The 19656-nt window shown below is 36.6% G+C and overlaps 1 protein-coding gene across 3 annotated transcripts in view; it reads right to left on the bottom strand.

The window, feature by feature from the left end:
- Positions 1-19656, bottom strand: part of mpp2b (MAGUK p55 scaffold protein 2b) — an 88947-nt gene that overhangs the window by 10304 nt on the left and 58987 nt on the right. For 2 of the 3 annotated variants that reach the window (XM_056469790.1, XM_056469788.1), the window contains 3 exons: positions 10982-11113; positions 9734-9836; positions 4491-4559 (listed from right to left, as the gene is read on the bottom strand). In XM_056469790.1, the coding sequence (XP_056325765.1) occupies positions 4491-4559; positions 9734-9836; positions 10982-11113 (304 nt within the window). The remainder of the gene's footprint in view (positions 1-4490; positions 4560-9733; positions 9837-10981; positions 11114-19656) is intronic. The other variant, XM_056469789.1, reaches the window with a different exon arrangement.

Here is a 19656-nt window from a genome sequence, read left to right as displayed (position 1 = left end):
CTCAATCTCTCCACTCCACTCCTATAGCTGGTGTGTGGTGAGGGCACTGGCGCCGCTGTCCTGTGGCTGCCATCGCATTATCCAAGTGGATGCTGCACACTAGTGGTGGTGTGGAGAGACCCCATCATGCTTGTGAAGCGCTTTGGGTGTATGGCCTTACACGATAAATGCGCTATATAAACACATTACATTACATAATCCAAGTATTATTGTGTAGTTGAATGACCTCAGGGCGACCTGGTGGCGTAGTAGGTAGTGCTGTCACCTCACATCAAGAAGGTCGCTGGTTCGAGCCACAGCTGGGTCAGTTGACATTTCTGTGTGGAGTTTGCATGTTCTCCCCGTGTTTGCGTGGGTTTCCTCCGGGTGCTCCGGTTTCCCCTCACAAGTTCAAAGACACACAGTACAGGGGAATTATGTAAGCTAAAATTGTCTGTAGTGTATGTGTGTGAATGAGAGTGTGTGGGTGTTTCCCAGTGATGGGTTGCACCTGGAAGGGTATCCACTGCATAAAATGTGCTGGATAAGTTGGCGGTTCATTCCGCTGTGGAAACCCAAGATTAATAAAGGAAATGAATGAATGACCTCATCTGCTGCAGTAAATTAGTGATTAGCTGATTAGTGATTGCAGTAAATTAGTAAATTAGCTTGCTACAGTTGACTTACCAGCCACCAGTGTTACTATAATAAGATTTTACCAATACTACATTTAAAAATTCTGTTATGAATTACTCATCCTCATGTTGATGTAATTCCTTGAGACCTTCGTTCATCTTCAGAAAACAAATGAAGATATTTTAGATGAAATCTGAGAGCTCCTCATCATCCATAGACACCAATGGTCTCGTGAAGTCCAGGAAAGAATCCAAAAACAGTCAAAACATCCCATGTGGCTTCAGTGGTTCAACTGTTCTCTTACTAATACTAACGAATTAGTATTTATTTTTGGATGAACTATACCCCTTTCCATAAATCTGTTCTGAAAACTATTACATTTAAAGGATATATTGTGATGTGCGCCTAAAACACATGTTTAATTGCAACATTTTAAACAGATTTAGCTTTGGTCTACCATAAGCCTTTTAAATGAATAAATACTAAAATGTGATCATTTCATTTACTGTGTTGCAATTTATGACTTGATCAATGTATAATTACACTGTAAAAAAATATCTGAAAATTAGCAGTTTTCTGTATTTTGTGACTCGTGTGTTTATATTTTATTTATGCTTTTGAATTGCATTATGGGACTTTAATCTTTCTTTCAACAATGTTTAACCTTAAAAAAAAGTTTTAAAAGTTGATTACAGTTTTTTTCAATTGCTTTGGCACATTTTTCAAAACAGTCATAGAATTCTCTAAACTTTGAGTGCAAATCTCAAAACTGTTTGCTGGAACATCAGAACTTTATTGCATGTCTATAAAATGTAGTTACTTATCTAAAATACATGCTTCAAAACCTAGTTATCATGTTAGTAGTGGCCAGGGTCACCAAATCATAAAGTGTTTTTGTCATTGTGTGAGCCACACTGCTCAAAATGATTAGTTGTTTTTTTTTCTCCAGGACAGTCAACCATGGAAAAAAGGTTTAAATCTTTAAAAATATATAGTTTTAAGATCTGTAAGAGGACAAACTTAGATAAGAGAAACATTTTTTCCATCGTGAACTAAACAAATGTCAATTCCACCACATCTCAATATACAGCTTTTATTTCCAATGAAATAAATTATGGCAGTCAAACATTGTCGAAGACCATTTTTGTATCTAGTTTAACCAATTTTTTCACAATATATGTAATAATTATACATTTGTCAATGAAATAAATTAGCTGTGTGCTGAATTGTACACCTGTCACACTCTAAAATTAAATATTAATATGGTTAAGAGTTTATTAGAAAATAAATAAACTGAATTTGTATATTAAATAGAGCATGAACTTATACATTGTGAATGCACTTTTAATGTGTGATGAGAACTTTTAAAATATTTTTTTTAAATGTGTGTGGTGATGAAAATGACAGTGGTGGAAATGACATTTTATTGTGAAAAAATGAAAAATAGCTTCACCAATTAGCTTTGAATTGATACAAGTCTTTCATGTATACAAAACACTCTTATTTACCTTAATTTTGTTTGGTTTTTAAAAATATCTTTGAAGGTACAACATGTTTGGAAATTACATAGAATAAATGTATTTCCTTATCAAGCTATATTTACCTTGAATTTTCTTTAAGTGTTGTTAAGAATTTAAATTCCCTCCATCTTGAACATGTTCTCAGATGGCACTATTTATTTTCATAGAAAACACTTAAATAATCTTTCACACAAACTTTTTAAAGCGACATTACAGTGTTGTGGTGGAAATGACACTGATATTGTCCGACAGCTATATTTTGTATAAAAAATTATATTGATAATAGTCTCACATTAATAACTATAAAATATTTAATTTATTTAATTAGTGCTTATTTAAGATACATTAATAGACACCAGATAAATAATCTTTTAAAATGTTACTTTCATTGTTGAAGTTTAAAACTCTGGGTGTGCGACAAGGTGAAAACAGTGATTTTGAAACCTAAAAGGAGGTTGAATAATATGAAAAAAATATAATAGAAAGGTTGTAATTTTTTTAAAGTAGGTTTTATTGATAGTTTGACAAAGAAAAAGGAATTTGAACAAAAATATATATATTTTTGGATATATGATCAAGTGAAGTTTATTTATAAACTAATTTCGAGAGGATGACGTGCTTATGATTGCTTTCAGATGACCCCGCATTATTCAATTTATGATTCACCAATCAGACGATTCCTAAGCCACTATAAATACCCTAAGTTCCATATAACAGCCATCATCGTTTTGATCCCCCTTCCACCCCTACTCATCCTCCTTTCCTAGATGGGTGGCACAGTGGCCCAGTCGTTAGCACTGTTGACAGCAAGAACGTCACTGGTTCTAGTCTTTACCAAGCCAGCCGATGTTTCTGTGCGGAGTTTACACATTCTCCTCGTGCTCATGTGGGTTTCCACCATCCAAAAACCTGCAACTTAAGTTAATTGACTAATCCAAATAGGCACCATAGACATGCTCCTAGTAAACAGGTATCTCTTAAGAGAAATCCCTATCTGTTCATTTTCAACTACAGCAGGGGAGTTCTCGAGATCTACCTGAGCTCAAACTCCCCTCTCGCCTTGCAAACAGGAGGGAGCCCCGGGCTCAAGGATCTTATGAGCTCATGGCTCTCTCCCGGGACAGCATGCCAAACAAGCTTTATAATCAATCATCAGCTAAGTGTGAACAGAATAAAAGTGCCCGTAGTTGAAGAGTTACCATTATACAGTATTGTATAATTAAAAAACACTAAAAGTAGCATTCATGAAAAAATGTATTCTTGGCGGACATCCTGTCGCTCTTTTTGGCCTTGCTAGATTACATGTCTTCCAATTGCTCTTTCACAAGCATTTTGCTGCAGTTCAGGACAGTGGAAGTTCTCCATTCTCCATTCAAAGTTAGTGATTGTGCTGTAAACATGCTCCCAAACTTGATTGGTTAAACAGGTTATGCAAATTGTATTGCAATTAGAGGTAAATTATCAATTTTTCAGACATTACGAACAATGTCAATACCAGATATTAATGGCATAAACATGCGCGTATACAAATGTTTGATAATTCAATAGACTGTTTTGAGTGTGATGGCTTACACAATAAAAAAATTATTTTAGTTGTGAAGAGTTTGACAGTTTAAATGAGAGTTGACTCATCAGTTTTAGGTCAACAAGGCATATGCAATTAGTTTTTGTCCAAACGACAACTGTACTTACTGTTTGCACACATGCGCCAAAGCATTTGCAGTTTGCTTAAATTAATAAGAAATGCCACTCGGACGTCAACAATAAGCTAATTGTTCAGAGATCTAAACTTATTTCAAAAAGAAATTTAAATCAAGAATTGAGCAAAAGCAATTGAGAAAAACTTTAACAATTTTAATAGTTTAAAGTGATATACTGCCTGGGTTGGTGGTGTATATTACGGTACACAAAACCTTGTGATTAAATGCCAGTACGTCTGTTATTTCACAGACTAATTAATATATTATTTCTTATACATTACAATATTTCAAATTAAAATGTCCATAAAAATCACTTTGTTAAACTGTAGAGTTGAATTTTCAACATCGAAAGTAAACATAGCAGAGATCAAGGTCCCATAATCCAATTCATAACCGTAAATAAACGGAAAACACTTGTGAATCAGAAAATACGGAAACGGTTAATTAACAGATATTTTTGTACAGTGACCTTTTCCTAGAGAAAGCAGTGCCACAGCTTTCATTTTCTTTCAGTAAACAAATGCATTTCTTCTTTTACTGAAATGGAACTGACTGTGAACCCATTATCATGAAATGTGTTAACAAACAGACTTCAACAAAAGTCACAACAGAGAACGAGAGTATACGACACATGCGCTGGAGCAGTCGTCTTTACCGGCGTTCTTGGTGGTCAAGTACATCATCTTCTTCTTCTTCTTACCGCCTATCCCTGCACACAGAGGCCCTGCGGACATCAGCACACATCCTGCTAGTATACACTCACAGTGCGACTCCTGTCCTGTCTGCAGCAGGAGTCAAACACACCTCGGGCCACACTTATCAAACCCGTCGGCTCATTACCATAGCACACTGTGGGTTTGAAATGACATAAGGGCAAATTAATAATGGCCTGTTCCTAAAGTCAGCAAAAGAAGTTTGATGATCTTCCTCCAGGGGGCGCTACTCTCAGTTCAGTGCTGCTTCAAGCCGTTAGATGATCACAAATGTTAGTCATACAATACAATGCCGTACTTTCTCATAATGATTTACAGGGATGATCTGCATCACAAACGACACATTTCATTACATTTATTAAGTAATCTTATAAAGGAGATGAATTTTTGGATGAAATTCACTCAAAAGGCCTCAGAAAGAGTTTTTCATGTTCTTATTTTTTCCCAATCTGAATGATATTTTAAAATGATTATAGAATTCATGAATATGCTGAAAACCCTTGCCATTTCTAAAAAAGGCTGTGAGTGGCTGGAGTCACAGACTCAACACCTGATGCTCCAGCCATATCTCACGAGGAAACGTAAGTATTTTACGTTTTGTCAGTTTAGTGGCTAATTCTTACGAGTTTAGTCATACGAAAATGTACGATTTTAAAAAAGAGGTGTGGCACCTAACCCCACCCCTAACCCCAACCGTCATTGGGAGATGAGCAAATCGTACTAAATTGTACGAATTAGATCGTACGAATTCATACGAATTAGCCACTAAATCAAAAAGTTACAAATAGCCATGAGATTGCGTTGGATGCTCTGACATCTGTCTATTCCTCTGGGTAAGTTAGTATTAACTCTGAAATAGACTATTATGCCATATGTCAGGTCTATGTAGAGAGTGAGTAACTCTTAATTTAGAAAAAATAAACCAAAATGTGCAAAATTTGCCCCAGTTGTGCTATTTTAAAAACCAAGCATAAATATGCAACATGGTGCAGTTGGTGGGATTCGTTTGGAGTTTGGAATTAATAGGAGTTTTACAATAAACTTAAACAAAATGTGTATAAATATTAGATAAATATTAATCCACTTTACACTCAAAAAAATATGTTTGCTGTTTGTTCAAACTACTTATTTAAAATGAGCTAAAACTAGGTTATTTCCTTTATGTTGCCCAAACACAAATCGATTGTGTGAAACCCAGTGTTTTTTTTTTGTGCAAAAAATGCTACACAATGCAAAAAATTGCTACACAATGCAAAAAAAGCTACACAATTCACTGCAAAAAATGCTACACAATGCAAAAAACTGCTACACAATCCACTATATAAAATGCTACACAATTCACTGCAAAAAATGCTACACAATTCACTGCAAAAAAAATGCTACACAATTCACTGTAAAATATGCTACACAATGCAAAAAAATGCTACACAATTCACTGCAAAAAATGCTACACAATTCCTTCATGTTGTCCCAACACAGATTGATTAAGTTAACGGTCATCCCCGGTTAAGCCTCAGTCAGATCACACGATTTTTATTGTTACTTACGGAAGTCACTCAGATTATGCGATTTCTTTTCTTGATAAAATCTTGACTTGTGGTGGATAACAAATGTGCCAGACTTCACATTCCTTCGCGATCAGTCATTCCGTGACGTCTACGACAAGCGTTATTTCCCAAAGCAGTCAGAAGTGTTGCTATAACAATATTTCTTATCTCAATTTCAATTTTTGTGTAATCTTATTTCAACCTCAATAAACACTGATGCTTGCTGACAGCTAAAAACTACATTATTTAAGGTCATTCCTTACGACATGGATAGGATCCAACTTATGATTCCTTTTTAATATTAAGATATTTTCTTTAAAATCTAAATGTATATTTTCCAGCCATGGGTTTCTTATTAAACACTCCCTCACCTGAACCATGAGTAAGATGGAGAAAATGAGAGCACATCAGCAGCAGCAAGGAAAAATCCGATGCTCAAGATGTGATCTTTAAAATAATGACAAATGAAAACATCTGCAAATATATATTTGTGATACAAAAGCTGAGAAATGAACTCAGAAACTCGTTGTGAGAATGAACATGTCTGCATACTTGTGCCAGTCTGTCAAATAAAATTGCTTAAAACACTTTAATATTTAAAAAAATATATTATATAAACATTTTATATAAACAATGATGGATCTTATCCACCCAAGACCCACCCATAGGTCAACATGCAGTCTATTTTTTGAATACCTGACCCGCGCATTAACGGCAGCACCCACAGATACTGTATAACTGAGAACTGATGTGCTCCTATTGTCCAGTGTCACCCACGTGACGGAACTTGTTGTTAAGAACGAGAAGAAACTGATTTTCTACGCTAGTGTCGTGAAGAGTCGCAGGCATGGTATCAGTTGTCGTGAACTATGCCACATTACACGAGAAGAGATGATTAAATCTTGTGTCACAATGCCCGTTTGTCGTTACGACTCCCCACGACACCTTATGTCAAGGAAATCGTGCTGAAATCTTGACAAGATTGTGTGATCTGACCAGCGCTTTAGTAGTTTTTACAAATTTAAGTGGATTTAACATAAAACAATTGAGTTGTCCTCCCAAAAGTCTAAAGTCTTGTTTTAAATAAGTAGTTTAAACAAGCAGCAAACATCTTTTTTTTTGGAGTGAACAGAGCTCACCATATATGAGTACATTCCTCACAAATCTCGCGGGAATCACGCTAAGTGAGGGGAGGGGGTAATGGTCACGTGAATCACGCTAAGTGGAGGGGCGGGGCACGGACACATTGGAGGGAGAGGACAGAGGGCATGTGCATGTCCCTGCTATGAAGCATTTATTAAGCATTAGAAAATTGTGAATTCATTATCTATTAAGCATTAACTACATTAATAAACGTTAGTAAACAGTTTTTAACTGCAGCTACAAATGCTGTATTATTGACTTATAACCACATTTATAATGTGCTTAATTGTACATTCATACTTTGTTAATGATTTATTTTTCATGACTAAATTAAGTATTGCATTATTTACAAACCAGTTATTCAAGCATAGTTAATAAACTATTCATATTAAATTTTATAATTCTTATTGTTAAGGCATATACTAATAGTTAATTTCTGTGTTAATAAATGCTTTATTAATACAACTTCATCCAATTTTGTGACCTAATCTAAAGTGAGGACTATTTATGCTTTATAAATGACAATTAAAGGCTCAGTTAAATTCTAAACAGGAAAAAAGAAAATAAACGACTTTACTAATTTCTATTCATCTGAAGATACACAAATGTAACTGTATCAAATGAAAAAGAAATCTCTGCAACCTTATCTAAAATAAAATTACTGTAAACATTGCATCCTATTATATTGTTAAATTATTATATTGTTGTTGTTTTATCCAATTTTACATCGTATTTCGACACAGCAATGTTTAAACAATGGATAAGATTGCAAAGATCATTGTTCATTTGAAACCAAGTCTTTAATTGTCATTTATAAGGGATTTATAAAGCATAAATAGTCCTCACTTTAGATTAGGTCACAAAACTGCATGAAGTTGAGTAAATAAATAATTCATATAAATGATTCATATAAATGATTCATAGTGTGTAGTTATTATAAAGTGTTACCGCATTTTCTTAATTTGGTTGCATTGTGAGAATTTGCAGCACGTTTTCTTAATGTGTTTGTGTTGTGAGGATTTGTAACACGTATGCTGTCAAATCTTTTCCTAATTTGCTGGTGTTTTTTGTAATTGCGTGTGTTTTCCTAAATTGCAGCGCGCTAAGGTCTCTCAGCCACCATAGTGTTTAGATTTTATTTTTACCAAAAAAGTTATTTGAATTGGACATACACTGACTGGCCCCTTTATTAGGTACACCTGTCCAACTGCTTGTTAATGCAAGTTTCAAATCAGCCGCAACATGGCAGCAACTCAATGCATTTAGGCATGTAGACATGGTTAAGACGATCTGCTGCAGTTCAAACCGAGCATCAGAATGGGGAAGAAAGGTGATTTCAGTGACTTTGAATGTGGTATGGTTGTTGGTTCCAGACGGGCTTGTCTGAGTATTTCAGAAACTGCTAATCTACTGGGATTTTCACGCACCATCTCTCATCTCTTACAGAGAATGGTCTAAAAAAAGAGAAAATATCCAGGGAGCGGCAGTTCTGTGGGCACAAATTTCTTGTTGATGCCAGAGGTCAGAGGAAAATGGCTAGACTAGTTTGAGCTGACAGAAGGCAACAGTAACTCAACTGGTTACAACTGGTTACAACTGTGGTTAACTCAACACTCGTTACAACCGAGGTATGCAGAAGAGCATCTCTGAACTTACAACACGTTAAGCGTTGAGGAGGATGGGCTACAGCAGCCAAGACCACACCAGGTGCCACTCCTGTCAGCTAAGAACAGAAACTAAGACAACAATTCACACAGGCTCACCAAAATTGGACAATAGAAGATTGGAGAAAACGTTGCCTGGTGTGATGAGTCTCGATTTCTGCTGCGACATTCGGCTGATAGGGTCAGAATTTGGCATCAACGACATGAAAGCATGGATCCATCCTGTCTTGTATCAACGGTTCAGGATGGTGGTGGTGGTGTAATGGTGTAGGGGATATTTTCTTGGCACACCTTGGGCCCATTAGTACCAATTGAGCATCGTGTCAATGCCACAGCTGAGCAAATACGAGTATTGTTGCTGACCATGTCCATTCCTTTATGACCACAGTGTAATCATCTTCTGATGGCTACTTCCAACAAGATAGCGCGACATTTCATAAAGCGTGAATCATCTCAGACTGGTTTCTTGAACATGACAACGAGTTCACTGTACTCAAATGGCCTCCACAGTCACCAGAGCTCAATCCAATATAGCACCTTAGAGATGTGGTGGAATGGGAGATTCACATCATGGATGTGCAGCCGACAAACCTGCAGCAACTGTGTGATGCTATCATGTCAATATGGACCAAAATCTCGGAGGAATATTTCCAGTACCTTGCTGAATCTATACCATGAAGGATTAAGGCTGAAAGAAAAAGGGGGTCCAACCCGGTTCTAGTAAGGTGTACCTAATAAAGTAGCCAGTGAACATATATTCAATAAGTAATTTGTATACAAAACATCCACACTTCCATAAAATAAAACTCTATTTAGAGGTCTGTGTCCTACCTGTGCTTGCAAGCTCCAGATCTCTCTTGACAAACGCTTTTCTTTTCTCTTCCAGCAGCTGACTGGGGATCAGACCAGCACTGCCTCCTTCCAGATGACAAGCCTAAAGATGAGGAGACCAGAGTCAAGGTCAGACTGCCACACAAACCCCCCTTTCACAACATATAAACCCAGTACTGGGAAACATCCATACACACCCACACATATGGTTAGTTTATCCAGTTCCCCTATACCACATGTCTTTGGATTATGGGGGAAACTGGAGCACCTGGAGGAAACCCATGCCAACACTGGGAGAACATGCAAACTCCACACAGAAATGCCAACTGACCCAACCGGGACTCAAACCAGCGGCCTTCTTGCTGTGAGGTGACAGTGCTAACCACTGAGCCACCATGATGCCCTTACAATTTTTAATTTTCCATAATTTAAATATATTATGCCAATCAAATGACACATCTCTGTGAAAAAAAACAGATACAATAGTAACTTTAACCTCATCACTCCTACAGCATGTTAACAAGCACTTTCAGGAAGCACAATTGGAAACATTAAGAACATTTGAAGTGACATAAGGGGTTTGGAAATGATGTATTGGACATGTATAGTTGAACCCAGCCTGTCCTGCAAATCCAGCATCAAACAACTTATAAAAGTGACATTTGCATAATAGAGCCCCTTTATAGATCACACACACACACACGTTTCCATGTTTTATCGTGACTTTCCATAGGTATAAGGATTTTTATACTGTTCAGATGCTATAGGGTGGCGCAATGGGTAGCACAATCGCCTCACAGCAAAAAGGTCACTGGTTCGAGCCCCGGCTGGGTCAGTTAGCATTTCTATATGGAGTTTGCATGTTCTCCCTGTGTTTGCGTAGGTTTTTGCCGGGTGCAAAGTGCAAAGACATGTGGTACAGGTGAATTGAATAAGCTAAATTGGCAATTGTGTGTGCAAGAGTGTATGGGTGTTTCCCAGTGTTGGGTTGTGGCTGGAAGGGCATCCGCTGCATAAAGCGTGCTGGATGAGTTGGCAGTTTATTTGGCTTTGGTGACCCCTGATTAATAAAGGGACTAAGCTGAAAAGAAAATGAATGAATGAATGACATATGCTATATTCTCTCTTCTAGCCCGAGCCCCAAACAAACCCAAAAATAATCAAAAAAGCCTCCAAAACATCATACATTTTAGATATTTCGATTGTCTTGGGTGCACAATGTAAGGAATATTTGAACCACACACACACCTGCCACCAGTTAGGGTCCTCCTGGTTGAAGATCTGTAGGATGTCTCCACTGCTGAATTTAAGTCCAGCCTCTTTACAGGGGATCAGGTTGTCATGAGAGGGGTCATAGTCGAAGTGACACTTTACAAAGGCCTGCAGACAAAAACAGACAGAGAGGGAGGTGTACAGTAAAAATAATGAAACACCTGCTTTATTATTGCTGAATATGTCCATCTATCAGGGTTGGCCTGTGAACTCCTTTTTATAACAGCTACAGTTGAGCCTGTGCTCCATGTGTTTTGGTATAACATACCTTGTTTTGGTGTGCTTTCACCAACAAATCCTAAAACTAACATGTGTTTGGCAGTGGTGTAAAGTAATAAATTGCAAGTATTCAAATTGCATGAGTAATTGAGTAGTTTTTCACAGGAATTGTAATTTACTAAGTAGTTTTAAAGATGTGTACTTTTACTTTACCTTGAGTACATTTTTTAGTGCATTATTGGTACTTTTACTCCACTACTTTACTCCAGTACTATACTCCATTAACCTGCAGTCTCTACTTTATTTTTTCTTGTCTATGGGGATTAAAAAATTCACACCTGTGATTAGTCCAATCGCACATAGAAATAAAGATGTAGATCATAATGCACAACTTCAAGACATGGGTGATTTATAATTGCAGCAAACTGTTTGGAAGTATTAAAAGTGTCCAAGAAGATGTCCAAAATCTTTACACGCATTGACCCAGAGACCCAGAGATGCATGTCACTGATGAGAAGATGACGGATGTTTACTGTATGTTGACCGAAATGGCCTTTAACACCCAGCAGGCAAAACATATCGTCATGATGTCAGTTAAACCTTGTACCCCAATGTCATAGGGACGTTGCTTTTTGTTAGGAAATGAAAATCGGGTTGACGTCAGAACTCACCGTCAGGCCGAAGTCAATGTCCAACGTCCAACCTAAAAATCAAACTAATATCAATGATGTTACAGCTTGACCTTTTGTGGAGATTACCACTATTACATTTATCAGATGTTGGATTTGGTTGCCATACCTGACAAATAAATGTCAGTATTTGACATCAATATGACACTGGTTTAAGATGTTGGCTCGATGTTGGATTTTGGACATTGTTATTGGACATCAGAATAACTTTGTCCTTAGACGCTGACATTGAATTTTGGTCACCTGACATCACAACCTAAATTGAACCTAATATTAATGTCTACTGACGTCGTGTCCCTGCTAGGCAATAAATGAATGCACTACAGAATGTTACATTTACACACATCCACAAATTACATAATGCATCAGCTTTTTACAGCGTAATACTCCCTACTCACTACTCTTGAGTACTTTTGAAAGGGCTACTTTTTACTCATACTTGAGTAATATTTACAGCAGATACTTTTACTCTACTTGCACTACATTATATCCAGAGAGTATATGGTCTTTTGTTGCTCTTAAAATGCATACACCCACATAAGTGTTCACATTGCAAATGAAATCTGAAATCTACCTCTGGAACAGGCAAAAAGTTGAAGACTTTCAACAAACATTTTGAAAAAAAACATTGGTTTGGAATAACAGTAGGGTGAATAAAGTCACTTTTTATACTACGTTTTGGCACAGGTCAGCTCAATTCTGTTTAACTGTGTTTGCCTCAGTTTGCTTTTCCAATCCAGTTTAGTACTGCTTACTGTAGATAGAATAATCACTATAGTAAGGTGAGGTAATATAAGGTTAGGTAAGGTAATGTTTATTTAACACATTTTTTTGCAACGCTCCAAAGCATGTAACAGTAAAATACAGCAAATATCATAAACAGGATGAAAATGATAAAGACAATAAAGAATAATATCAGTAAAAACAAACAATAAATGAACAGTTAAAGGTTTGCTGAAAAAAAAAGTTTGTATTAAAGAGGGAGGGGAAAGTCATTACATCATTAGCTGATCTAATCTCCAGTGGGAGCCTATCCTAGAGGTGAGGAGCAGTGACACTAAACACACTAAACTTTGATCCTGCGCTTTCTAAAAGCAGTTGCATCACCTCTACTGCCATGACATCATCGCAAACACAACACAAACAAACGCAGAACACAAACCACACAGACTGTCTCATGCTAACAGTGATACTGGTAGTTATTATTCTCTCTGAATAATTTGTGATCCGCAGTGTGTAAACGTCATGTTTTTGTAACAGTAAAGCTCACTTGTAACCTAACCCCAGTTGGTCCAAAAAAACATACCATACAATAGGTATAGATGAATTACCGGTTTGTAAACATTCAGGATGCGCATGCAGCGAGGTTGCAGAAAAAAAGGGAGCGCTAGCATTTACAGTGAGGGAATGACATCCGATGTAGTACATCTACATCATTTGTTGTTGTATTAGAGATAAGTTTTATTGATAACATATTATATATATTATTTACATAATGCTTTCAGTGTATTATAACAGCTTGTCACCCAGTGATAAGCACAGTTGTTCAGCAAAATTAAGGTTAAAGTGAGCGGTATTCAGAAAATGGCCAAGCATTCAGCCCGAAATATACAACTATCTCATTGAAACTCCAAGTGATTTTACAAGAGAGAAGTTAAAGGCCTACAAGTCTTTGGATGCCAGTAATTTTGTTCTGTGTGATCATGTGCAAGAAATAATGTTCTATGATTACCAGATTCAAAACTTTGTAGTGCTAAAACCGAGGTTCTGCCTAGTCAAAGACGAGGAAAGAAGATGGAACTGTACAAGGTCTGGGTAATCATTAACAAGCAAAACAACTGCATTCTGACAGCGAACTGCACCTGTCCGGCAGGGTATGTGAACTTACATTTTTACATTTCATTCTAAGCATTCAGTGTCCACAGTTTAATTCACCATATTTAACTGTTTTTGCTGAAATCATTGCTGCAATCGATTACGAGTAATGTGTATGATTTAGCATAGCGTGAACTTACCTAATATGAAATGAGAACTGCAGAGCCGAGCATTTTTAATTAGGTCCTCACCCCATTCAGTTCTTCTGATGGCTGTTAGCCAAAGACGTCTGCGGTTGGCATTAAATGCAGTGTGGTGTATGGTAAAAGTTAAGTTTTCTATTTTTGGAATCGAATTTGGCATCCTGCCGCACAACACCACACGTTTGCTATTGCAACCGGTCTTTTTTTGCAACTGGTATGCACGGTTAAACCCGTGTGATGTCATTTGTGACATAAGTTTTTGATTCTCCTATAGAATGCAGTGGAAAATCCCCCAAAAGTGAGCCGTTCCAAATCAACGCATATTAATTTGTGTAGTAGAAAAGCACCTTGAATGCTGGAATCTTGAATTTTGTGTCAACTGTCCCTTTAAGACGAATTTTAGTGTAAGAGCTTAAATCCTGTTGTCATGGCAACTGTAGTCACCTGCCGTCCAGTGGAATGCTGCTATTAGGATCTGGAATGTCCACACACAGAAAATATGTCTGGATTACATCATTCAGACGCTCAACAACAAACACTGCGCACACACACAAATGCCAACAATACCATCTGCCATCACAGACACCTACGGCAGCTCTCAAAAACATGAATATTCCCACCATAGATGTGTGAATCACATTAGTAACATAACACTGTGATGTCCAGTCCCATATTGGCAGCCGGCACAGGAAGCTGCTCGTTTATTTTGGGATCAAATAAAGACGGGCGCAGATGGGACACTTTGAATATGGCACCATATGGGCAGAAACAAAACTGCACTCATTTAATTCTCATCTAATAAGCAGCAAAGATGAAGAGGAAGATGAGTTAAGAGGCTAAGAACTGCAGTACGACATAGCTGAAAATGTAAAAGGGCAGACGGGTAGACTGTTGCTGTCTCATCTCAATGGGGTGAAGTGGCGTGGTGTCAAAAACAGGCAGGGCTTTGGCACTGCACTGATTTCCCAGCATGAGACAGGTGCCCGAACCTGGCAGTGCCGTCCAAAGTTTGAACTTAGAGGTTTTTGAACCAAGGTTATTACAGTGAATTCTAGTTACATGTGTGTTTGTATGTTTGTGTCAGCATGTGAGGGCTTGAGGGCTGTGGTTTTGTTACCTCCAGCATTTACATCCATCCAGGTGGTACAATAAATTGCATTTGTGCCTACCCACTTTTTACATTCATTTCTTCCATAGAAGTTTTTGATAAACCGTTACAAGCTATGACCAAGATCAACTAGTTACATGATGAAGCACAACAGTGGAATTAAAGGCACAATATGATGAGACTGCCTACAGGGAGGAGATACAGCATCTGGCCACTTGGTGCACCAACAATAATCTGCTCCTTAACACCAACAAGACCAAGGCGCTCATTGTGGACTTCAGAAAGGGAAGAACGGGCTCACATGATCCCATCCACATCAATGGGATGGTCGTTTTGCCTGTCTCATCCTTCAAGTTCCTGGGGACCCACATCTCAAAGGACCTCTCCTGGACCACCAACACCTCCAGCCTGGTCAAGTAGGCTCACCAGCGTCTATTTTTCGTAAGGCAACTTAAGAAAAACCAGCTTACATCAGCTGTCTTGGTGAACTTCTACCACTGCACAATAGAAAGCATCCTGACCAACTGCGTCACAGTCTGGTATGGAAGCTGCTCTGTTGAGTGTTAGGCACTGCAGCGGGTGGTGAAAGCTTCAGGCTCCCCCGGACAACAACCAGCAGACTGAGGAACAGCTTTTTCCCCAGAACTGTCTCTCTTTTGAACTCTGCCCCTCACTGACTCTTTTGCCACCCCAATACATCCCCCACTCTCCTCTAACTTATACTCCTCACAATCACTGCACTGTTTAACATTTGCACATTTAAAATTTGCACATATTCAATGCACTGATTCACTTATTTGAACTGTACGTACCTACTGCACATGGACATTTGTAATTATGTACACACCCACTGTACATATATATTTGTAATTATGTTTATCTATCTGCACACTTCTGATTATTAATCCTGTACATATATTCATTTATTGTAAATCTGTTCAAAGTTAATACAACCTGTATATAATGTTCAATGTACATCCATCCATTCTTCGTACGTCGCTTAAATGATCTAAGATGATTTGGCAGATCCTGAATCTTTTAATCTTGATAACTGATCTCTGGCTAATTTGCTTCTTCAAACAAGTTCGCGAATCAGATTAAAAATGTCTGGATGAACTGATCTGAGATCGCTGCGTGTGTTGTAAAGGACAGATCTATCGATCCTCGAAATCATGATCAGCAATGCAACGATTGGCTGACGGCACAGCAGTGTAATGACATCATCTGATTAATATTCAATTATCCATGTGAGCAAAATTACATCAAATTAGCAGTAAATGGTTTGTTAAATATGACACGCAATAACTTTCCACATTTGTTGTGAGCTGCATACTTTACACTTTCATGTGTCAAGAGTATTCCTCATGTATTTCAATGCATGTCAATGAATAGTTCTACATTTAGAGAAGATTTTCTTTATTATAGTAGCCAAGGCCTACTCAAGTTTTTTTAATCGATGTAAGGAATAACTGCATAAATTAATTTTGCATCAAAAAAGCATTTTGATATTGGTAAAGGTGTCTGCAACTTTTTTGAAGCATCAAATCACCGGCATATTAGCGGTCAAAACACGTGCATGACTGCATAAATTATTATTCTTTTTATTTATTTATTTTTTAAATACTGTGCATGTATCTAAAAAGTTAGCAATACATTTTCTCTTTAAACCACCAGGTGGCAGTCTTTGTACTTTATTTCGGAGTGAAGATTGCATAAGTTTTACTAATATATATATATATATATATATATATATATATATATATATATATATATATATATATATATATATATATATATATATATATATATATATATATATATATATTTACCATTTTCCCAAGTGTATATAACTACTGCAGGAAAATATCAGCATTTGGTACATACTTTGTGTAATCTTTGCTTGAACTGACCCAATCTAATCCTGTTTAAATGAAATGAGCCTGCTCCCTAGCAGGTTTGGGCTAGCAGAACTGTTGCTATGACAACAAGTCTCAGATGATTTTTAAAGAACTAAACAATCCTGGATCGTGTCAAATCGTCAATATCCAAATCCAGCTAACTGAGTAATCCACGTACAAAGAACGGACCCATGATGTCAGCAAAATATGTCTTTATTTGTTGTGAATATGCACCCTCTAGTGGTGAAAAATACATACGGTGCTTTTAAGATTGAACCGCCACAAAAGAAACCTGGAGACTATAACATATGATCATCAAGCATGTGATTTAAAAAAAAAAGTAGACTGAAAAAGGCATGGCATACTTGTACCAAAACATGTGGATTTTGATCAAAATCATAATCCATCCACATAATGTTCATTTGCTTGCCTCTGTCTCTTTCCTTTTCCTTCTGTATTCATTCAATAGCGGTCATGTGTGGAACAGAGAGGGAAGAGCATGACGAAATAAGAGGGAAAAGGCTCTTCAATCAGTTTGCTGTGCAAAGCAGTCTTGTTGCTGTCCTCTATTTTGTCCGTCAAGCTTAAGGCTTACTGAACACATACAAACACACTTTTCTGAAGAATTCCTTTGACTGTGGCACATGCAATTCAGATACTAAGTATTCAGAAGGAAAAATAAAAAATGTTCTGGTCGCATGGCAGTGAAGCTTTTATAAACAATAGACAAATGTATCAGAAAATGGTTCCATGTGACACATGCCATATATTCAAAGTGCACAAATGTGCATTCCTGAGACCCTATCAGTGTCGCATGTCATGTTCCCAGTGATTTGGAAAAATGCAAGCAGTGTTATTAAATTATTGTCCATGTACTTCATCCTGAGTCTAAATCTATTATAGTCTACATTCCAATGAAAAATAATCAATACAATAAATGTAAAACTTTTCTTAAACATTTCATAGACTGTAGGCTCTGTTTGAAAACATTAGTGATTTACATTTTAGATCACTTAGTGGTTAACCCTTATGTACTGTTTAGGGTGTTTTCATCCACTCTGGGGTGACGGCGAGTCTTAATTTGGCCATAACTTTGTCTGTTTCAGCTAGAGGAATGATTTTTTGATGACAAAACTTATTTTGACATACATCTTGAGAAAATGATTTGAATAAAAAAAAAACTGAACTATAAACTCTGAGCAAATTTACTTCCCTTTTGTTCTGTTTGGGATGAAAACATCCACTGAATTAAACTGCTGTAAAAATGCATCAAATAAATATATATTTTTAATTTTTTGTTGCAGAAATCTGTTAAATAACCTCAGTCCTGATCAAAACTACTAAATTGTTTAGAAAATTACAAGATTTGAACTGTTTAGTTGCCAAATTCATAAATGATGTCACTGATTTGGTAAACTACAAACACACAAAATAATGCATTTTCAATATAAAAAGTATAAAAAGACTGGATTTTTTTACCTTTTATCAAAGTCTTGGAGATGTGAAACAACATTGCCTTTTTGATGCATTGTTTTTAATAAATTTTTATTTTTGTTATCCCTAATTTACTGTTAGTGGCTGTTTTAGCCCCATTGACGTCCATTATAATCACATTTTTATGATTGTAAAAATCCATTGCAGAAAAACCATGACACCATATAATCATGCATTTTTGATTATAGGTGGTTTTCTGTTGGGAAGAGGTCAAATTTGTCATTTTTACTGTTGATCATCAGTTGGCACCATTAACCCTTTAGATAGGCCTGTGCAAAAAAAAGCTTAGTTTCTGGATTTTATATGGAGTATAACAGCAAATTAAAGTGTGTGTATGTGTGTCTGTGAGTGTATGAGAGTGACCTTTACGCACTTACCTTGGCGTGTCTGAGAAAATCAAAATATGCATCTCAGCTCTGAGAACTACATGGAGTAAATAAAAACAAAGGCTGTGTATTTATGCATCATCAAAGGTGGAAGTCAATGCAAAAACAGCCACCAACAGTAAATTAGGGAGGAAAAAAATGAAAATCTATCAATGCATCAAAGCCAATGTTGTTACTAATCGTTCACATGTCCAAGACTCTAATAAAAAGTTTAAAAAATCAAGTCCACAATTACGTCTAATACGTCATTTTGTGTGTTTTTTCACAAAATCAGTGACATCATTTGTAAACGTGGCAATTAAAGAACTAAAATCCTGTACATTTTTTCAGCAATTTAGTAGTTTTGATCAGGACTGAGGTTGATTAACAGATTTATGCAAAAAAAAAGAAAAAAAAAATTATTTATCTCGTGAATTTTAACAGCAGTTTAATTCAGTGGAGGTTTTCATTCCTAACATAACAATAGGAGAGTAAATTTGAATACTGCACAAGGTTTAAGAACTTACGCATCTTCATTTGTTCTGTTCCCCAAACTAGTCAGTGATCCTTTGAAATGTAACATAACACAGACCTTTCTTTATTTTACACCATACTGACTATGTAATGTTGAATTTGTTAAACAAGCAAACAATAACAAAAATACTGTTCAAGTGCATCTTGTGTTTGAGCAGCTGTCATTACCATGATCAAATTTTTACAATTACATAGAATTTTATAAGGCATTATGGTTTTTTTAAGAAAATCGGAGGGGAATATTTGTTTTATTTCCTCCACAAACCTGCAGTAAGTACTGAATACCAAAGGAAAATAGGCTACATACAGTAATACTTGACTTCATC

Source organism: Danio aesculapii, chromosome 12 (genome assembly GCF_903798145.1).
Source record: "Danio aesculapii chromosome 12, fDanAes4.1, whole genome shotgun sequence".
Lineage (NCBI taxonomy): Eukaryota > Metazoa > Chordata > Actinopteri > Cypriniformes > Danionidae > Danio > Danio aesculapii.
This window is presented reverse-complemented; position numbering and strand designations above follow the sequence as displayed.